Here is a 20,347-nt window from a genome sequence, read left to right on the forward strand (position 1 = left end):
CAATTGTAAGAAATGAGAATTACTTTATGTTCCACGACGTGTAAAAACACTACTAGCTGCAAAAACCGTAAGAACTTTAACAAGGAGAAACATTTTATTTTAATAATTTTAGCCAAAAATTTTTGAATTAGAGAAGAAAATTACCATCACTGTGAGTTTCTTGAATGGACTGGATGTTTCATTTTGTAAGATTAAAAATATCCACAAACTAACCTAAAATAAAGAAATCTGGTTTTTGTGTCATTTGAAGGTGCATGTTAATCAAAATGTTATAATAACCTTCACTGTCATGTGCCACAAAAATACTATCAACCTCCCCCTCCTCCCACACCCTCTTCTCCTCCCCTCCTCTGTGAAACATTTCTGCTAATGCAGGTCATTCACAGAGCCTCTTCCAAGATTCTCTTTTCTTCCGCTGTCTATCATTTAGCACCTTCTCCCATAGCAGTCCTACTCAGTTCACATCATCCTACACCTGATCTCTTGATCTTGTTTGTAACTTTCCAATTAGTCTTCATCCAGATTCTGTCCATTCTAGGGCTCTTCTCGGATGTCTTTCTGGTCCCATTATTTTAACGGGGCCAAACCGTTTCAGCCTATTACTCCCCATACATTCTTTTACAGACTTAATCTGCAGGTTGTTTCATATTGTTTGTTTATTCCTAATCCCATCCCTTCTCGTCTTTGCCAGGATCCCTCGTAGAAAGCGCATCTCTGTTGCTTGTATTCTGCACATTTTTCTTTGTTCAAGTCCAACATTCTGATCCTTAGGTCACAGTTGGCAGATACTACGACTTGTACATCATTATCTTTGTGTTGGCAGGTATTTTCCAATTTATAATTACGTCTTATGAACAACAAAAAAATTTCAAATAATTTTCTATTCTCTCGAAAACTTTATCCTTGATTATTTCTTTCTTCATTAATTTACTTCCTATATATATGAAAGCATCAATTTCTTTAATAATTTTTACATTCTAAGTTATATCCTTCATTTTCTAATTTTCCTGCTGATTTTCATTACTTCACCTTTTGTTAAGCTTATTTCCATGCCCACTTCTTCAATTACTCTCTGTCACCTATTTAGTTCTTCCAACTTCTGCTCATTTTCTTCCCAAATCATTACCTCATCTGTATATGCTATGATTTTCATATCGTCTACTGCTGACCCTTGCAGCTGTGAGTCTACATTTTATATCTTCTCTGTCTTGGCCCTCAGTTATTTACTGCCACAATAAGTCTTCCACTACTTCAGTGTCTCATTTAATAACAAATCTCTCAGCATCACCTGACTTATTTTAACTGCATTATATTGTTTTACTTTTGTTGGTATTCATCTTATAACTTATTCTGAAGACACTATCAATTCCATTACACTGTTCTTTCATGTTTTACCATCTGCCAGAATTACAGCATCATCAGCAAGCTTCAAAGTCTTAATTTCTTCACCCCCTCCAACATCTACATAGAAAATAAAGCTGAACAGTAAATTCACTTTAGCTATGTGAGTATTCAAAAGCACTATAGATGTATACACTACAAAGATGCAGCCTGATCTGACAAGAAACAAGATTGCTGGATCTCAAAAACTAAGGAATATTTCAGCTATCTTTCAGCTTATGTTCTGGACAGATGAAAAGAATGAAATCAGTACCAATAACCAAAGGGGGAAATTATTTGAAGCCTCTAGAGATTCATGGGTAATTTCCAGAAATATGGTCTGGTTATCAAGCTACAAATTGTAATGCCAAGCACGAAGAGGAAACCATTGCTGATGTGTCATCCTGTGCTCAAGAAACTAGAAGATATCAGCTGTTGACCAGAATAATTACAAGGTACTTCTAATAGTACTGAGCAAACTGGAATGATATTATGTATTATTCTCTTAACGGAAACAGGGTTGTCATTAATGGGTAAGTTATTGTGAAGAAGGAGAGGCGGAGGACAACAACAATGATTTAAACAGCAAATATGTCCCACAACAATTTTGATTCTGGTTCACCATCATGTTATAGGCAAATCTCTATTTAACCTAGTCAAATAAGCATTGGAAGGTAATGGGAGAATATTTCTAGCTACTGATGTGGAGAATCCTACAATGCTACAGATACCAGCTGCTTAATGCAATTACATAGCTAACCACAGTGCTAAGCATTACAAATTCTCTCACATCACGCAAGTGTTAATTTCTTATTACACTTATTTTACCCTACTTTTGTCACTAGATGTCTGCAAAGTAATTAACAGCATTACTGCCATGTCTGAAGAAACACCCATGCTTTTACCATTAGGTTATGTCAATTATAAACACATTTCCCCACAATATTCCAAATAAAAAGATTGTGGTGAACAACATAACTGTAAAATCTTATGAAAACTTCACCTTTTCTCAATGTCGCAGCCATCATCGGTGGATTCTGGTGGTGAATCAGGACCTGGAGGAAGTTCTCTCACATCCAAATATTCTGCCAAAAGACCAAGTTGGTCTCTTGGAGCAAGACTGAGTTTTCGTACCAAATGGGGTTGGGACTCATCACGACCCCATACCAGCTGCTCACCAGGATCCACAGCAAATTGTATAGGAAGAAGCTGTCTGTCAGAACTTATCAGAGGCACAGCAGCTACAATGAAGGAAAACAGAAACCAATGAGTTTTAAACAAAACCTTAAGGTACAGTTAGTCTATACAAACATTCCAAAATACAATCACAGGCCCCACATACAATACACAAGGACTGGATAAAAAGTTATGAGAACCATTATTTTTCTCTGAAATGACTATTTACAGATGTACTTATAGTAACAGACCTTCAATATAAGCAGCCCCGTTATTTGTGGCATCCTTTGCCAAATGTGCATCTATTTCCATTGATGTCCTGTACTGACCACTCTGTGGCATGGATAATGTCATCTCTGGTGTTTTACCAGATCCCTCGCAGTGGTTCTTTCACTTTGGGAAAGAGATTGTAATTGCAGGGACTCATGTCAGATGAGTATGGTGGATGTTCCAGGCTCCTCCATTGCCAGCAGTGCAAGAGGTCCTGGATAGCAGCCGTGGTATGGCATCATGCATTATCACGCAGAATGATGGAGTGCTGTTCTATGAAATGTCGTCGATTTCACCTGAGCACTGGGTGAAGGTGGTGCTGCACATATGTGCAGTAGTAGGCATCATGTAGCATCACCCTTAGTAGTACAGTGTGATGCAGTATTACCCTACCAGTGTCATACATCATAATGAACATCACTTTCACAGCACTTGGAGTAGCATGCACACTTTCTGTGGACAAGGAGAGAGAGCAGAGGATGTCTTCATCCCTTCAGTGTTTCAAGTTTGGTTCATACAAACATGCCCAGGTTTCGTTGATGGTGATAATGTTTCAAAGAAATTCGTTTCCTCCCCTTTGGTACCAGCTCAACAAACCCTGTTCGATGGCATGGTGGTGCTACTGCTGCATCTCTGCCATTTCATGGGGAATACAACGTGCTGCAATTTTGCTGTACCCCAGAACGTTGTGCAGAATGTTGAGCACAGTTTTGTGGCATACTCTGACATTTGCTGTTAACTCACATGCAGTATAGTGGCGATCAGCATCCAACAAGGAAGAAAGGAGTTGGACTGTATTATCCTCCACGTGCGGTCATCCTATATGGGGGCGATCCTGTAGTACAGCATTTCTGCCTAATCTGAACACTTTAACTCTCTGTGCGACTGTGCTGTATGGCAATGCTGCATCACAACATGCTTCAGGCATGTCCCTGGAAACATTCTTACATATTCCAACCTCATGCCACTTCAATTTTGAGGCAAGAATGTTGCTCTATCTTTGTAGACATGATGTTAGGGGGTTGCACTATTGGTATGATGTTCAACGGGCTACCCACTGCTGTAGATTTGCAGAGTATTGTCCCCATTCGCTGTAAAACTCTTCTCACAGGCCTTCGTTGTGTCAACACAGATGGTAGCTCACTGGTTTGACATTACAGCAGTGTTACCACTATTTTGTATCCAGCCCTTGTATGTAAATAAACACAAAGACTGTATCTGTCACAAAATTAGTTTATCACACTCCTTTGGTATTATGTGTCACTCCTGTTAAATTTCAAGAACGTTTTACAGCTAACTGTTCTGTTGCCATTGTGAACTGATGATGATACCACAAACATAAGTTTTGAGTAACAAAAAATCAGACAAAAGAGAAGGAGGAGGAAGGTATAAACAGGAAACAAAAAATAATAAACAAAGTATTAGAAATTAAAAATATCAATGCCAACAGCCACAATAACCGCTATATTAATTTATATATAAATATGGTCTTCTCACAAAAAATAAATCAGGTTATTGAATAATAGATCTCATGCTATGACATACAGTTTGCTAAAACATTGACTCTTTGGAAAGCAAATTTTATTGGTTAGAATAGGTTCTTCATTATGTTATAAACCACACACATATCATCTTTTGGAAGTTTGGAAAAAGTGACTGACAAGTGTTTAAGCTCAATTTGTTCAAAAATGCAGGCCAGACCCCCCCCCCCTCCCCTCCACCCCCTTCCTCAGCACATGCACACACCTGTATGCCTACACTGTGGCTGAATAAACTCTGCCAGGACTGAGGTTCATTTCGTGTGAGGGGTTGTGTCAGGGAATAGACAATGGGAGAAAGAAGGCAGGGAGCATCAAGAAGGGTAGGGGAAGGATAGCTGATGGTTAGGAGGGATATACCAGGTGTATGGGACAGAAATGCAGGAGGGAGAGGAAGCATGTGCAACATATAGGAAAATGACAAGAGCACTAGCTCCAGTGAGTTTGTGCAGCATACAAATGTAACATATTGGTTGGTTGGTTGGTTTGTTTGGGGTATAAAGGGACCAAACTGCTGGGTCATCCATCCCTTTTTCCTGACAAACAAGGCAAGACAACAACCAAATTTAGTTTGAGAAACTAAAAGGGGTTAAAAGGAATTGGGAACCACAATGAAAAAGAAAATGAAACGACCAAGAAAAAGGGGAAAACATACAACACAGGGAAAAGCAGAGGAAGGCATTAAAACCAGAGAGCAGATTGTCTGGGCTGGCCAATCACAAGAATAAAAGAGGATGAGCCAGCCACACTGCATCACATTAAAATGCCCAGCCCAAAAAGACACGGTGAAATGAACACACGGAGAGAAGGTGAACACCAAGACAAACAAATGCAAAGAAAGGGTGACAGAGTTAAACTGGAGGGAGGGTGGAGGCCTCTGAAAGGAGGCCAGACGCCCACCCTTAGGTGGTACAATAAAAATCAGCCTCACAAATAAAACACAAAATTAAATCTGCTGTTGAGGTATAGTCACCCAACATCGTAGGTAGGGTGCTGGAAAGAGTAAAAGTCCACTGCAGAGGGGCTAAAAGTGGGCAGCCCAACAAGGTGTTGACAACAGTCATAGGGGAGCAACAGTGAGACTAGGTGGGTCCTCGCGATGGAGGTGGTGACCATGTGTTAGCCACATATGGCCAATGGGTAGCTGGCAAAGGACAACAGATTCCCTGCGAGTGGCTCGCATGGATGACCACCACACATTTGCTGTCTCCTTGATAACTTGGATTGCAAAAACTTTGCAGCGGAAGACCAATTGCAAATCAGTCTCCAGCAGGCCAATCTCCAGATATGGCTTATGGTAGCCTGTTTGGCCAGACGGTCATCAAGTTCACTGCCCGGTATCCTGACATGTCCTGAGGTCCAAATGAAGGTCATGAGATGTCCACTGTTGCAGAGGGCATAACGAGACTCCTGGATAGCCAGTACCAAACGATGTTTAGGGAAGAACTTGTTGAGAGCTTGTAGGCTGCTTACGGAGTCACTACGGATATTGAAGGACTCATCGGAGCAGAAGCAGACATGCTCAAGAGCACAATGGATGGCAACCAACTCTGCAGTGAAAATGCTGGGGCCACCCAGCAAGGAGTGCCGTTCACTATGGCCAACATGAGCACAAGCGAAGCCCACAAGACTGTCGACCATTGATCCATCTGTGTAGATTATTTCTGAGCCCTCAAATTCACTGAGAAGAAAGAAACTGCCGGCAGAGGGCCTCAGGTGGAACTGAGTATTTTGGGCCTTTCAACAGTTCCAGCCAAAGCCGTGGCCGGAAGTGGGCCCGCAGGAAAGGTGGCGAACACGGACAGCGAAGGGATTCCCAGTTCTGGGCTGCCGTTACAGAAAATGGATCACTGTGTTAGGGAAAAGCAGATGGTAATTTGGATGGTGAGGTGAACTACGAATGTGGACAGTATAATTTGCAAACAATAGTTGCCGCCGGAGCCACAATGGAGGATGCCAGCTTCCACAAGGAGGCTGCTCACGGAGCTCATTCAAAAGGCTCCCGTTGCGAGGCGAACTCCACAGCTGTGGACAGGGTCCAGCAGACACAGTGCAGAGAGCGATGTGGAACCATACACCATGCTCCCATAATCAATACGGGACGGTACAAGGGCTTTGTACAGCTGCAGCAGTATAGGACAATCAGCACCCTAGTCGGTGTGGCTCAGGCATTGAATAAGATTAAGGTGCCACCACCACTTGTCCTTAAGCTGACAAAGATGGGGAAGACAAGTTAAGTGGGTATCAAAGGCCAGTCCCAAAAAGTGGTAAGTATCCACTACAACTAGTAGTTGTTCATCGAGGTAAAGTTCTAGATGGGGATGGACGGTATGATGGCGACAGAGTGCATAACACTTGGCAGCCGAAAACTAAAAGCCATGACTGAGGGCCCATGACTGCACTTTCCATATAGCTCCCTGCAGCCAGCGTTCAGCCGCAACAATAGAAGAGGAGCAGAAGGAAATAGGTGAGGCCGACATGATGACAGCTATCAACATCTAGTGGGGTTCTTCCTGGGCTTTAGCATGGAAATTATGATACTTTCCCGTCATTGTGATAGGAAATCACCATTGCTCCAGATGCGGTTGAAGATGACAAGGAAGCGTTGTTGGGAATACGCTGACAGATGTTTCAGTATTTGCGAATGGATGCAGTCTGGACCAGGGGATATGTCAGGACAGTCAGCAAGGGCACTGACAAATTCCCATTCACTGAAGGGAGCATTATAAGGCTCACGGTGGTGTGGAACAACAGGTAGGTATTGTTTTTCGAACCTCTGTTTGAGGAGACGAAATGTGGGGTGGTAATTCTCAGAAGCAGAGATGCGAGCATAATGCTCAGCAAGACAATCTGCAATTTTGTCTGATTGGCAGATACAGCTCTATTTGTGGAAATTCCAGGTACATCTGCAGGGTTCTGATAGCCGTAATGTCGGTGGAGCTTGGTTAAAACCTGCAAGGGCGAGGTTCATATTCCAATGGTGGAGACATAGTGTTCCCAACACTCCTGCTTCCTTCATTTGATGGGAGGCGAACCTGAGCAAGGTGCCGTTTGAAGGCAATAAGGTACTCCAGGGAGGGGTGGTGCTTATGACATTGGAGGCCCCGCTGACTGTCTCTAATGGCTGCAGCAATTTCTGGCGAACACTTAGGCACTGACTTCCACAGGGGGCAACTGGAGGAACAAGGGATTGCCCATTTAGCTGCAGCAATAATAGTATTAGTGACTGATGATGGCACGCAATGGATACTAAACGTTGGTAGCAGATGTGAAAGTGTTCCAGTCAGTCTTGGGAAGAGCCCACCTGGGCAAGCATCGAGATGAGGGATGCTGGGGTAGGGTCAAGAAGAGTGGAAAGTGGTCACTACCACACAAGTCGTCATGCGCTCTCCAGTGGCTAGATGGGAGAACGCCAGGACTGCAAACCGAGAGATCAAAGGCTGAATAGGTGTCATGTGCCACACTGAAATGTGTGGGGCACCTGTATTGAGGAGGTAAAGGTCAAGTTGAGTCAGTAGGTCCTCAACTTCTTTGCCACAACCAGCAACCTTAGTGCCACCCCATACAGGGTTATGGGCATTAAAATCACCCAGAAGGAGAAAGGTGGGGGGGAGAGGGAGGGGGGGGGGGGGGGGAGAATTGTGAAATGAGAGCAACCAATACATGGGGCAGTGCATCACCACCTGGAGGGAGGTAGATGTTACAGATGGTAATTTCCTGTGTTGTCTCCACCCTAACAGCCACAGCTTCTAGAGGTGTTTGAAGGGGCACAGGTTCACTACAGACAGAGATAAGGATGAAGATGCAAACTCCACCTGACAATCTATCGCAGGCAGGACAGTTTTTGTAGTACCACCTGCAGCAATCCGCAATGCACAAAACGGTTTCCTGAAGGACAATGCAAAAAGCAAGAGTAACGCTTAAAAGTTGATGTACCTCAGCCTGGTGCAAGAAAAAACTGCTGCAGTTCCACTGGATGATGACACTTTCTGGAATTGGGGAATCATGTAGTGACCAAAGAGGCAGGTTGTGCCTTACCATCACCTGCTGCCACAAGTTGAGTATTTGTAGCCATTGCCATTGTGGATGAAGCATCAGTGAGATCCAGGCCCTTGGGGGATGCTAACATCTCCACCTCATCCTCAGATGCCCAACCAGTATGGAGTGGTGGTGCTGGGGTCACCAGAGGATCCTGTTTCTTAGCAGCCTTCTTCTTGGTTTGCTTGCCCTCTCACTACTCTTTAGCGGCTTTCTGGGAGAGCTTCTTCGAAGTAGCTTCAGGCATCGAGGAAGATTGCGAAGCTCTTCATCCAGCAGCTTTCGGCTCCTTTAGCCACTGGCAAGTGTCCATTGTGGCACTAGTGGAGACCTTTGAAGAAAGAGTCCCAAGGGACCCCTTCCGTACAAGAGGAGCCGGAAGAGGCTGTTGCTTCTCTGGCTGGGGGCGAGGGGACCGATATTCTCTGCGTTTGGGAGTAGGGGGGGGGGGGGGGAGTAGGAGGCGGGGGTACTGCTCCCGAAGTAGGTGCTTTGGGAGCAACGTAAGAAGATGTGCCCCCTACCACCAAGGGGACGGATGTATTCTGGTGGCCCAGAGGGCCCACAGTTCGCAGCATAGAGTGTGGAACTACCATCACTTGTGGTGGTGATGTTGAAGTAGCTGCAGCATGTGTTGACGTCAACCAAATGGGGTGTAATCTTTCAAATTTACATTTAGCCTCTTGGTAAATCACCCGGTCCAGGGTCTTTTCACTCCTTTTGGAGTACTGTGCAGTCTGGCGAGCAGGAAGAGTGGTGCTCTCCACAACTGATACAAGTGGGAGGAGGTGCACCTGGAGTATTGTGATGCATTGGACGTCCACAGTCTCGACATTTGGCACTGGAATTGCAATGGGAAGACATGTGCCTGAATTTCCAGCACTTAAAGCACCACATAGGGGGAGGGATGTATGGTTTAACATCACAGTGGTAAACCATCACGTTGACATATTCAGGCAATGAATCATCCTCAAAGGCCGAGATGAAGGCACCGGATGAAATGAAACTCAGCCATTCTGAATTGGCACAGAGCTCATTGTAAGACAGCAAGTGGAGGTCGCAATGGAAAATAATCCCATAGACCATGTTGAGGCTTTTATGGGGAGTGACGGAAACAGGAATATCAACCAGCTGGTCACAGGTAAGGCCTGGGATTGGGCTGGGTATGCAGTCTGAATCAAAACTGCCCTATTTCTCATCTTGGACAGTGCTGTCACTTCCGCAAACGTATCCTCAAGATGTTCAACAAAAAATTGAGGCTTCGTAAGTAGAAAGAAGTTCCCATTTGTTCTGCTACAGACTAAATACCAAGGCGATTATGGCTCATTTTTTCTGTAGCTCTACATTCCTCCCATGGTGTAGCGATGGAGGGAAATGATTTAGGGTCATACTTGTCAGCATTGTGTCTGGTCTTTCCCTCCTTTGAGACTGCTGACGCCGTTTGGTCACCAGCAAGAGGACTTGGTCTGCTTCACTGCGGGTCATCCGCCCTGATGCCACCCACTCTGATCAGGGGCTCTCCCCACAGGCACAACCCAGCCACAGAAAAGACCACCTGGCATGATGGCCATTGCCAGGAGTTCTGATGCCCCAAGAAGACAGGCACCTAGTCCTTATCATATGTGGGGAGTTTACAGCTTGGGCATCAGCAATGCAATCCCTGTGTTGGCAGGGGGCTACCATCAAATGGGTACATGACAGCCTCACCACAATGGACTGGCTACTGTGCTGGATGTTGGGCGCAGAGAAATCCAATATAGTCATGGGCGTAAAAGAGGACAGGTGACAACGGAAGATGATGTACCCCGGATAGTGTCCTTGTCCAAATAGTTGAATTGCAGATGGAGATGCAAAGCCATGACAAGAAAAGGTTCAGGAGATCGAATCTAATGGCACTATGGATAACTGGTGCACCACGTAAAGCGTCCTTCCCAAAATGGCCCGCATTTCTGTAGAATTTGGCAGGTCAAACCATAAAATGGGACCTGAACTTATAGGGCCAAAGAGTGTGAGACTCCTTTTAGTCACCTCTTACAACAGGAAGGAATACCTCAGGCCTATTCTAACCCCTGGACCCACAGAGGGGAAATATACCATGTATGAGTGGATTGGGAGGGGATGACATAATAGAGGAAAGGGAGCCTCGTGAGAAGAGGCTATAGGTGCAGGATGCGTGAAGTTATGGTCTGGGGGCAAGGTAGAGGTGGGTATAGGACAGGAGGCTAGCAACCCAGGAGGATTAGAGGATAAAGGGTGCATTGCAAAGAAAAATATCTCCCACGAAGTTTAGAAAAGTTGGCAATGGAAGGGGGGATACAGATCCAGATGTGGAGTGGCCATTTAATTGGAGCCTATTGTGTTCCACAGTGTGAGCAGCCACTGGACGGTCAAATCTGCTCATGGCCACCATTTAGTGGTGGCCATTTGTTTGCATGGACAGCTGGTTGTTGGTCCTGTACACGAGATGATATGCAGAAATTGCAGCAGTGGTGGTACATGACCTCCTTTCACAGGTGGTTCTGCCTCTGATACAACAGGATAAGCCTCACTCACAAGTGAAGTAGGGAGTGATGGGTTGGTGTATCCAACGGGTATTGCACTTTGGTTTTTCACAGGGAAATACTCCCACGTGACAAGAGGTAGGGAATAGGTGCGGCATAAGATGAGTACAGAAGCTGAACTAGGATACTATGTAGATTGGGAGCATGGAAGAATACCACTGAGAGGGGTACAAAGTCTTGCAGGTAGGATGTTTCTCGTTTTCAGATATGATGCTAAAAAGTCGAAGCCCTGGCAATTGGTATCTTTCAGTAGTTCCAATCCTGTACGACACTGAATGGTGAGCTCATTCCCACTTGGTTCTTCGGAGTGGTCAGAGGATTAGAAGTGCGTGGAAAATCTTTCTGCAGACTAGGTTTGAGGGTAAACATCTTAGTGAGATGTTCACAACACCAAGCACGGGATTTCACTGCAGATGTGTCAGCCACAGGTAGCAAGGCTATATGGGAGTGATGTTTTGGTGTGAAAGGTGTGCTACCAAAATTCAGGTACTGCTGATGGTTGGTGGACTTTATTAACTTACATCTTGACTCATTCTACATCCCTGAAGGTTCTCCTTGATAAGGTTTATGGAACACGAATTAATAAATGAATGAACAAAGAAATGAATGAATGAACAAAGAAATGAATGAACGATGATGTCTTCTATTCTCAAATGCACATTCAAATATGAGTCACAATGCCTAACATTGTTATCATCAACTTAATGTGTAAATGCTGAAGACTGGAATAGGTTTGCGAACAAAATATGATAGTTGCTATCCACAGAATTTGTGCATATCTACAGAAAAAGAGAATTTACAAAAATGGTTCAAATGGCTCTGAGCACTATGGGACTTAACTTCTAAGGTCATCAGTCCCCTAGAACTTAGAACTACTTAAACCTAACTAACCTAAGGACATCATACACATCCATGCCCGAGGCAGGATTCAAACCTACGACCGTAGCGATCGCGAGATTCCAGACTGTAGCGCCTAGAACTGCTTGGCCACAACGGCCGGCAAGAATTTACAAAAAATGTTCATAAAATCTACAGTTTTGCAATGATCAGTCCATTAGAGTGGTGTATTACTACATGACATAAGTTATGCATCTTATTTGCAGCTAGGAACACAATGTGTTTTACTACTTCACAACCACTGGACATCACTTGCTCTACAACAGCTCTACTATTTAAGTACTTTTTATTTTGTGGATTGAGTCTGCTCTACACCTAGACTTTTAAGATGTTGTCATGACAAATATAACAAGGTGGCAGTCTTTTTGCTGAAAATAAACAAATATTCAAAATAAAAGGTTTTACAACTGGATAGCTAGCATCACAATTTCACCCTAGATCACTTCTGTGATGTCATTAAGAAGTTGACTGGACATAAAAATCGGTTCGCATACACTTAACACCGAGCTGCTTGGTCCTGAAGAACGTTATGGAGGCCAACACATGAATCCCAAATTAAGCCTGAAATTGTTAATGTTTCATAAATCGACAATTTCACCAAAGATTTTTTGAGACAAATCACATTTTCTGCAGCAATTGGGCATAGGTATAGTAAAAATGCATGTGTATAGGATTCATTTATGATTTACTATGCATCACAAGGAAACCATTTTCTGATTATAGCTCATATAAATCTACATTATAATGGCAAATTCTCGACACATCACATGCATTGACATGAGGAAAGACAAATATTCACCAAGTAGAAAATATGTTGAGCAACAAACATGCAAATGAACAATGTGTTTAACCTCCAGGTGAGTGTTTGAACTTACATTCCTCAGACTTCGAACATGCAGTCACATTTACATGTTTCATGTAAATATGATGACATCTGCACTTTTTTTTTATCATAGGGCAAAGATTTTTGACGGAAAAATATAATGTAAGCTGTAAGCCAAAGTCATAATGAGCTCGATTACGACTCCTTAATTCTATGAAGAATTTTAGTTTCTTTTTAGTATAAACTTCAAGACTGCAATTTTATATGGGAGCTAGACTGTTACTTATAATAAGTACTCATTCATCTTACACAAAACGATGCACATATATTCAAATTAGAGCAATTAGAAGTTACACTGTATCATTTGCTTCTAAATGGAATTAGACATGCATCCAAACCTGGTGGTTGAACGACATCTGAATTTCGTTCCATCACAACTAGAGCTGAAAAATGAGCAGAGTCATATGCCAGTACGAGAGGGGAACGATGGCAATCAGCTGGAGGGCACTCCAGCGGTAGGTAGACCCCTCCAAATGGGATTGGGGCAAGATCCTCTCCATTCATATCCTGCAAGAAGTTAGCATTAGAAATACACTGTTACTTTCAATACTGATGGAACTGCATGTTTTATTATTACAAAAAATAGTAAATTTCCACCTGCATAAAATGCAAATCTAAACGTTTTGAGCTTGCATATTTGGAACATAAATAGCACAACTACAAACCACCACCACCACCACCACCACCAAACCTTCAGGTTTTTTTTTTCCTGTGACTAAAAAATAAAAGTTACAAATAGTGTCCATGTATAAGCTACTTACGACAGATTAAAACACTGAATTTACACAGTCATTTAACAACATTATTTCACAGTGATTTAATAACATTATTTCACAGTGATTTGATAACATTCTGTCCAGAAGGAAAGAGAATGTTCGAAATGATGTTCTCATGTTTTACCATTCTGACTTCATTGATAGCAGTGGCCTGAAACCCAGTTTTTACAACATGAGATTAAGTAACAGAGTGTTTCCTCTGGCTGTTAATGAGTTTATTCTTGCCAGGTTGCAGCTACATTATAAAATAATCTTGATACAATATTTCAGCGGTCCAATTGGCCATGATCTTCATGTGATAACATTGTTTGCTAAATTTTGCCAAAACTGACTCCTCCTGTGAACAGTGGGCTTTTTGTAAGCCACAGAGAAACAATAGCACCTGCATGAGGAATCACTGATGCTGCCCCCTAATGCAAAGTGAAGGTACAGTGTTCCAGTGGTGAAACATGTTAGAAACAATGAATCTGGGTATGGAGTAAGCCGCTTTGTTGGCTGTGTCAAAGATGATTGTTTTTAATATCAGATAAAACACACTGTGTGTGCATTGTCAACTATTCTTTTAAGCCTGAATCAGAGTTCCTCTACCTGTTCCTGACCTGTGCTGAATGTTTCAAGTTCCTCACTGAGATAGGACACTACTGATTTTTTATCTAGTTTCCTGAACATATATACCTTTCTTTGTGTTTTAGTTGTCCTTCATACTTTGGTAACCATTGTTGCCAGAACTGCATCATGGTCACCGATACCAATGTCAACGTGGATGTTCCCAAAGACATCAGGTTTATTCGTTGCCAACAAATCCAATATTTTTCCATCATAGTTGGGATTTCTAACTACCTGGTCTAGGCAGTTTCAGAGGATGCCTTACCATGCCCATCATTAATAGAACTGTAATTTTCCCAATTAATTTTTGGATGGGTAAAGGCTCCACCAATAATTGCAGATTGCTTGGGGAAATTATGTACAAGTGAACTAAGGTTTTCTCCAACATTCTCAGTTACATCAGGAGATGTGTCTGATGAGTGATAGCGGCATCCAGTTATTTTATGCCCACCCTGATACTAAGCCCTGCCCAAACTATCTCGCATGCAGCTTCAATTTCTATCTCGGCAGATTCGAATTTCTTGTCTATTGTGATGAATACACCATCTCCATTTCCCATTCGCCTATCCTTTCAATATACACTTAAATTTTCACCAGGAATCTCATTGCTATCAATTTCAGGTTTCAACCAGCTTTCTATGACTAGTATTATGTGAGCTTCATGCTTTTCACGAGTGCTTCAAACTATGGCATTTTGTTGCGAATGCTTCGGCAGTTTACCATTAAGATTTTAATACTCTCACCTGTGGGAGGCATTTCTTTCAATATTACACTGATACTTCTGGGTTTCCCACAGCACCCCGCACACAGTCAGCTACCACAGTAGCAGCCTCTAATGTTTACTGCATACCTGACCTATTTAGGATTTTAACCCTATTGCACAAGTTCAGGAAGTTGCAGCCGAGCTTGCCACAGAAACTTCGAAGTCTCTGGTTCAGTCCTGCCACTCAACTTGGAACCACAGAGCTATGATCAGTTCTGTGGACAATGCTGCAAATTATGAGCTTCGTTGAAAATCGATGCAAAAAGGCTGGTGTTTTCAACCTTCTCTGCCAGTAGCTGGAATGACCCAAGAATGACCTCTAAGTCCAGATGACAGGTATCATTTGTCCCAATGTAAGCCACAATCTGCAGCTGGTTGTATTCTGCTTCCTCAATGGCTGCCAGAATAGCCTCTTCAACATGTTGAATGAGGCCCCCAGGCATACACATCCAGTGCACCTGGTGTCCTTTCCTGTCCCTTGCTGTAACTTCCGTAAATGGTACCATCATTCACCATACCTTTGAACTGTCAAAGATTAATAGACTCCTACCCTTTTGCATTAGCTGCGTCCTGACAATGGACAAAACAGGTTTCCCCAAAACAGGTGATGTGAGTCCCACTGGATTAGTTTGACTTTCAGTGAAAGATAGCACCTTAGACTAGATGGTTAGGGGTATTGGTACAACATCCTGAGTTCTCCATGGTCCCCAATCACCCTGTAAGGATGCCACCTGCAGTCAAATGGACAGGTAATGACAGATCCTGTACTTTCTTCAGAAGAGACAGGATCCACAGGAGAGGATAGGACTTGAGGCACCTCTGGTACAGGTATCACAGGTACACGACTCTCGGGACATCTTTCAACACACCAATTCACAGTAGGTGCCATTCATTTGACATTAGTCAGGGCAATTTCCAGCTGCTTATGAAAATCAATCACCTCATCCTGTGTTTGAGAACAGCGTTCACAATGGGGCTGCTTTTGGCTGGTACAATGTATTACAAGGCAATGAAGAAATAACTTTAAATTAAACCTGCTGATTGTCTTTTAATCTGTTGAGCTAAAAAGCTGCTAATTCCCTATAAGAACTGAAGCAAACACACAAAACAAGTTTTCTATTGAGGCAACTCAAAAATCTGTGGGAAAAATTACCAGTTTCCTAAAACATTTAGATGTTAATTATAGTAGTTAGCAAACTTGAAAATAAAGTTAATTTATGATATATGCAGATAATATATATGGCTACTTCTCTTTAAGGGGAAGCTAGATGTAACTCAATATGTTACTTAGAAAATATGCTACAGTAACTAAATCAACGCCAATTTGTTACAAATTACTCATACATTATGAAAGGACAATGGTAGCTTCCAAAAATTCTCAAAAACACATGTTTATCTCTGTTGATATGCAATGAAATTCAGGGTTGATGTATACTTTAGCTCAACTGTGAACCACAAACGATGGCTTGCTACGAATTAAATTATGTATCCAAAACACTTTTACTGCTAACGTATGAAAATGTAGTTTTGTAAGGGTCCCAAAATTCTGAAACTAACCTATTTCTCATACAACTGTGAAATGAAATTAGAAAAAGATTCTTTAGAGTGAGGAGAGGCCTACTGCTTTCAAGAATTTTAAAAGAGCACAATTTAGTTTAAGCCTACAATTGACAGTAAGAGTACTAGTTTATTGCGGCACTAGCAAATGTTCGAAGTTTCACAATATATCACAATGCAAACAGGTACTGATACAATCAATGAAAGATTACGCCGAAGAAGTGATGAGAACAGTAAAATATGTGAATCTAGAACTTTAAATCAACGCACATTCTTGTACAAGTATTCTCACACAAGAGAAAAAATCCTAAATCAGCTTTTATATATAAATGTGTGTATTGCACAAATCTTTCACTTAGCTGATTTTGTGCATGCTTCTACACTGGTGTGCTGAAGAAGAACATTGCAGCATAAGCTTACCTCGATCAAAATTGCTAAAATGGCCAGCACCAACAAAGCAAGTCTTCTGCCTGTTGCAGTATTTAAATACAAGTGACACTTATTGTCTAAATAAACTAACAACTTATTAATACTTCCACTAACTGAAGAGCGCTCCTGAGCTTGTAACCAATTACTGCAGCTGCCAACACACGACTAACTTCTTTACTTACAGTTAATGTACAGGCACCTGCTACAATGCATACCACACAGGGACAAAATGCTGTAACTTCTATCATAAGTTTGCCAAATGCAGAAAGGTAAGCTGTGTGCACTGTCGCAAATAAGCCCAGGGTGCTTACACTCAATACTAATTGTCAGTCTAGTTTATAGGAATGTCTTAACTCACTTGCACTCAAATGCATTATTTTTTAGTCATCAGGCTACTTTCAACATAACACTGAAGGCAGAAATGTTAATATATTATTCTTAATGTTACTCTTCAATATGGGCAAAGAACCTGAAACTCTTGTTATGCAACAAAAAAAGTCAAGAATGCTTAATCTAAAGATGTCTTCAAATGAACTCCGCTCTCAAGCTTTCAATAATGTTTCATAAAGTATCCATGCTACAGTCAACCAAAATAATGAAAAATTCTTACTCAATGTTATTACCTTCAGCATCACATCTGCAATGACAACTATAGGTCTCCGCAGCACGTGTGCTAATGCAAGTACGTGAACTTCTTCAAGGCTCTCATACGTTGCATTTTCTGGTATCTCCTCCCTTAAATTAAAATAAAACAAAGGGAAATCTCTTAGCAGAGATGTTTAATGTATTTGGCAATGTGAAACTTTAATTACCGACCACTACATACAGATTTTTTTAAAGTGTAAAGGCTTTGGCTTTACAGAACATTATCAGACATCTGACTAATGCACATCATTATAGAGGTTCTGGTATTGTTCTTGATATTTAATCTAAACTTTTAGTTGACCAGTTTCACTGCCAGTATGCTTTCTCAGACCCATACGTCAATTAAGAACAACAGTATGAAACAGGCTGTATACTCACAGGGAACGCTCCATAAGAATGGAACTGCGTCTGCGATTCATTGACTTCCGTGGCTGAGTTGAAGCCATGCTGATTATGCTGTCCCATTCACGTTGCCATTCCTCCTCAGTATATACAAGACCTGCAGCTAGATTAGCACGTGTCTGTTGCCATCGCCAGCGTCGATACAAAGCTTCACGGCACGGAGAACCCGATAAGAAACCATGAAGAGCACGTCGCAGAGTCAACAGTCTATCGTGGAAGCCCCACATTCCTGCAAGAGCATATGTTTACTGCATACATTCAAATTTCTTTGAACTATGAAAAGTTTTCCTGATCCCACCAAGGAGCATGACCAGTTATAGTCTGTCTATAAATGAAGAGTGGGCAGTTCTTGTGGTGGAGGACGTGGCGCGGAAGGGACTTGGGGCAGACGGGGCCGGAAGGGACTTGGGGCAGACGGGGCCGGAAGGGACTTGGGGCAGACGGGGCCGGAAGGGACTTGGGGCAGACGGGGCCGGAAGGGACTTGGGGCAGACGGGGCCGGAAGGGATTGTTGAATGATGTATTACAACTGCTATGCAGAACAAAATTCTCCTCTTCTTAGACATATAAATATCTTCATCGTCTCACTCGTATCTCGAGCTTTACAGATAATTAAGTACATTGAGACATAAGAGTTGGTTTAAAACCCATATGAAAATATGAACATGCGACTTGACTACTCCGAGTCCAAGACATGCATGTACATAGCAATCTATATTCAGTTGTTCATCAGTCTTTTTTACAATCACCACAGACACTAACACATCGAAGAATACAACGTAATTATTCCTAGAGTTTTCATCACGTCTTCTGTGGTGCTGGTGGCAAACACTTGTCATCGTCAGTGACTCGCCCTTCTTAAAATCTTCTAATAACAAGCTTCCGACCTGCACATATAAACAGGTAGATCGGTAGAAACGTTCTCACTCTCCCGCACTTGTACCTAAAATATCAGGTGTTCAAGATGGTGGAAGGCCGAGTGTTTCTAGAAAATTTACCCCGAAATTCTTGAAGCACTACAGTGTTCCTATTTTCTTATTCATTTCTAATCTTAATCCTGCATTACCCCTAACTGTTGTTATATTTATAAGCCTGTATTCACCTGATCAGAAGTCCTGTTCCTCCAGCCACCAAACTTCACTAATTCCCATTACATTTAACTTCAACCTATCCCTTTCCCTTTTTAAATATAGACTTACAAGAAGATATGAAAGAGGTTACTGCATAATTTTCTCACTCTGGTAACAGAGTCAGTTCGGTTGCCGATTATGGCCAATGCAGTGCCAAAATAGTCATCATTAGCACAGCAGAGTGTGTTTCTGTTGTTTGTGATGTCAGCAGAAATGCCTATTTGTAATTTGCACTCATAATGCAACAACTGTTGTATACGATCACACGTGTAGTAATATTCCGACAAGGACATGTCTTTCAGACATGTTGAATATTTAATGACTGTTTCACCTGTGCACTTGATAATGGCTATTAAGCTGAAATTGCAACATTGTGAAATAAAGAAATGTTAATGAATTAAGTAATAACTTAACAAATTATGTAATTTTGTGCAACAATCAGTCAAACAAAACAACTTCAGGTTCAAGATGGAATAACAACATTATGAAAAGGACAGAGTGCTACTCACCACACAAAGGAGGCATTTAGGCGCAGACAGATACTATGAGAAGACTGCTAAGCATTTAAGCTTTCAGTGCTGCTAGATGCACAATCAGAAATCTGTACTGCGGGAGGGGGGAGGGAAGGGAGAGGGGATGGAGGTTTTAAGGAATCAAACTACGAGGTCATCGGGCCCTTAATTCCCTGTGTGTCAATCTGTGAATAGTCCCCAGAGAGGAAGCACATGGAAGGGAAATCCCGGTGGATTTGACTGTATCTGAGAATCAAGAAAACAAAGAGAGAGAAGCAAGTAGAAGTGAAATAGGGGTACAAGGGTGAAGGTGGGATAATTCTCCACTCAGAAAGCAGCTGGAGGACTCCAGACAAATTAAGTGACCTGAGACATGACCTCTGCATCCAACAAGTGTTTCCACATCTTCCCTTATCATAAGAACATTAACTTCATGGACAAGATTAAACCTTGGAAAGAGATTGGTGATGACGAGTCTGTCAACCGACAACAAATGGACAAGAGTAAGAAGAATTGAAAAGGGGGAAGGGCAGGAGCCAGGCCAAACCACTGAGCAAGTGCAGCCGTTGTCCCCCCTGGATTGGAGTAGGCAACGAGGTGCCTCTCCAATCTCTCAATTGGCCAATAAGACTAATGCACACTACATCACAGACAGGAGTAAAAACACTTTCACAGGTAAAACGTAAAACCAAATCTGCCACTTTGACGTCATCTGCTAGGACCAGAGGTAGTGTATCAGCAAGTTTCAGGTACACTGTAAGGTGGCCAAATTAGGGCAGTCCAC

General features: G+C 42.3%; 1 protein-coding gene across 3 annotated transcripts in view; it reads right to left on the reverse strand.

Moving 5' to 3' along the window:
- The window catches only part of LOC124621952 (OTU domain-containing protein 7B-like), a 103,586-nt gene that overhangs the window by 33,949 nt on the left and 49,290 nt on the right, over positions 1–20,347 (reverse strand). For all 3 annotated transcript variants that reach the window (XM_047147474.1, XM_047147471.1, XM_047147473.1), the window contains exons 5-8: positions 17,898–18,150; positions 17,498–17,609; positions 13,082–13,250; positions 2,384–2,621 (exon numbers count right to left, since the gene is read on the reverse strand). In XM_047147474.1, coding sequence (XP_047003430.1) covers positions 2,384–2,621; positions 13,082–13,250; positions 17,498–17,609; positions 17,898–18,150 — 772 coding nt within the window. The remainder of the gene's footprint in view (positions 1–2,383; positions 2,622–13,081; positions 13,251–17,497; positions 17,610–17,897; positions 18,151–20,347) is intronic.

Source organism: Schistocerca americana, chromosome 7 (genome assembly GCF_021461395.2).
Source record: "Schistocerca americana isolate TAMUIC-IGC-003095 chromosome 7, iqSchAmer2.1, whole genome shotgun sequence".
Taxonomy (NCBI): Eukaryota; Metazoa; Arthropoda; class Insecta; order Orthoptera; family Acrididae; genus Schistocerca; species Schistocerca americana.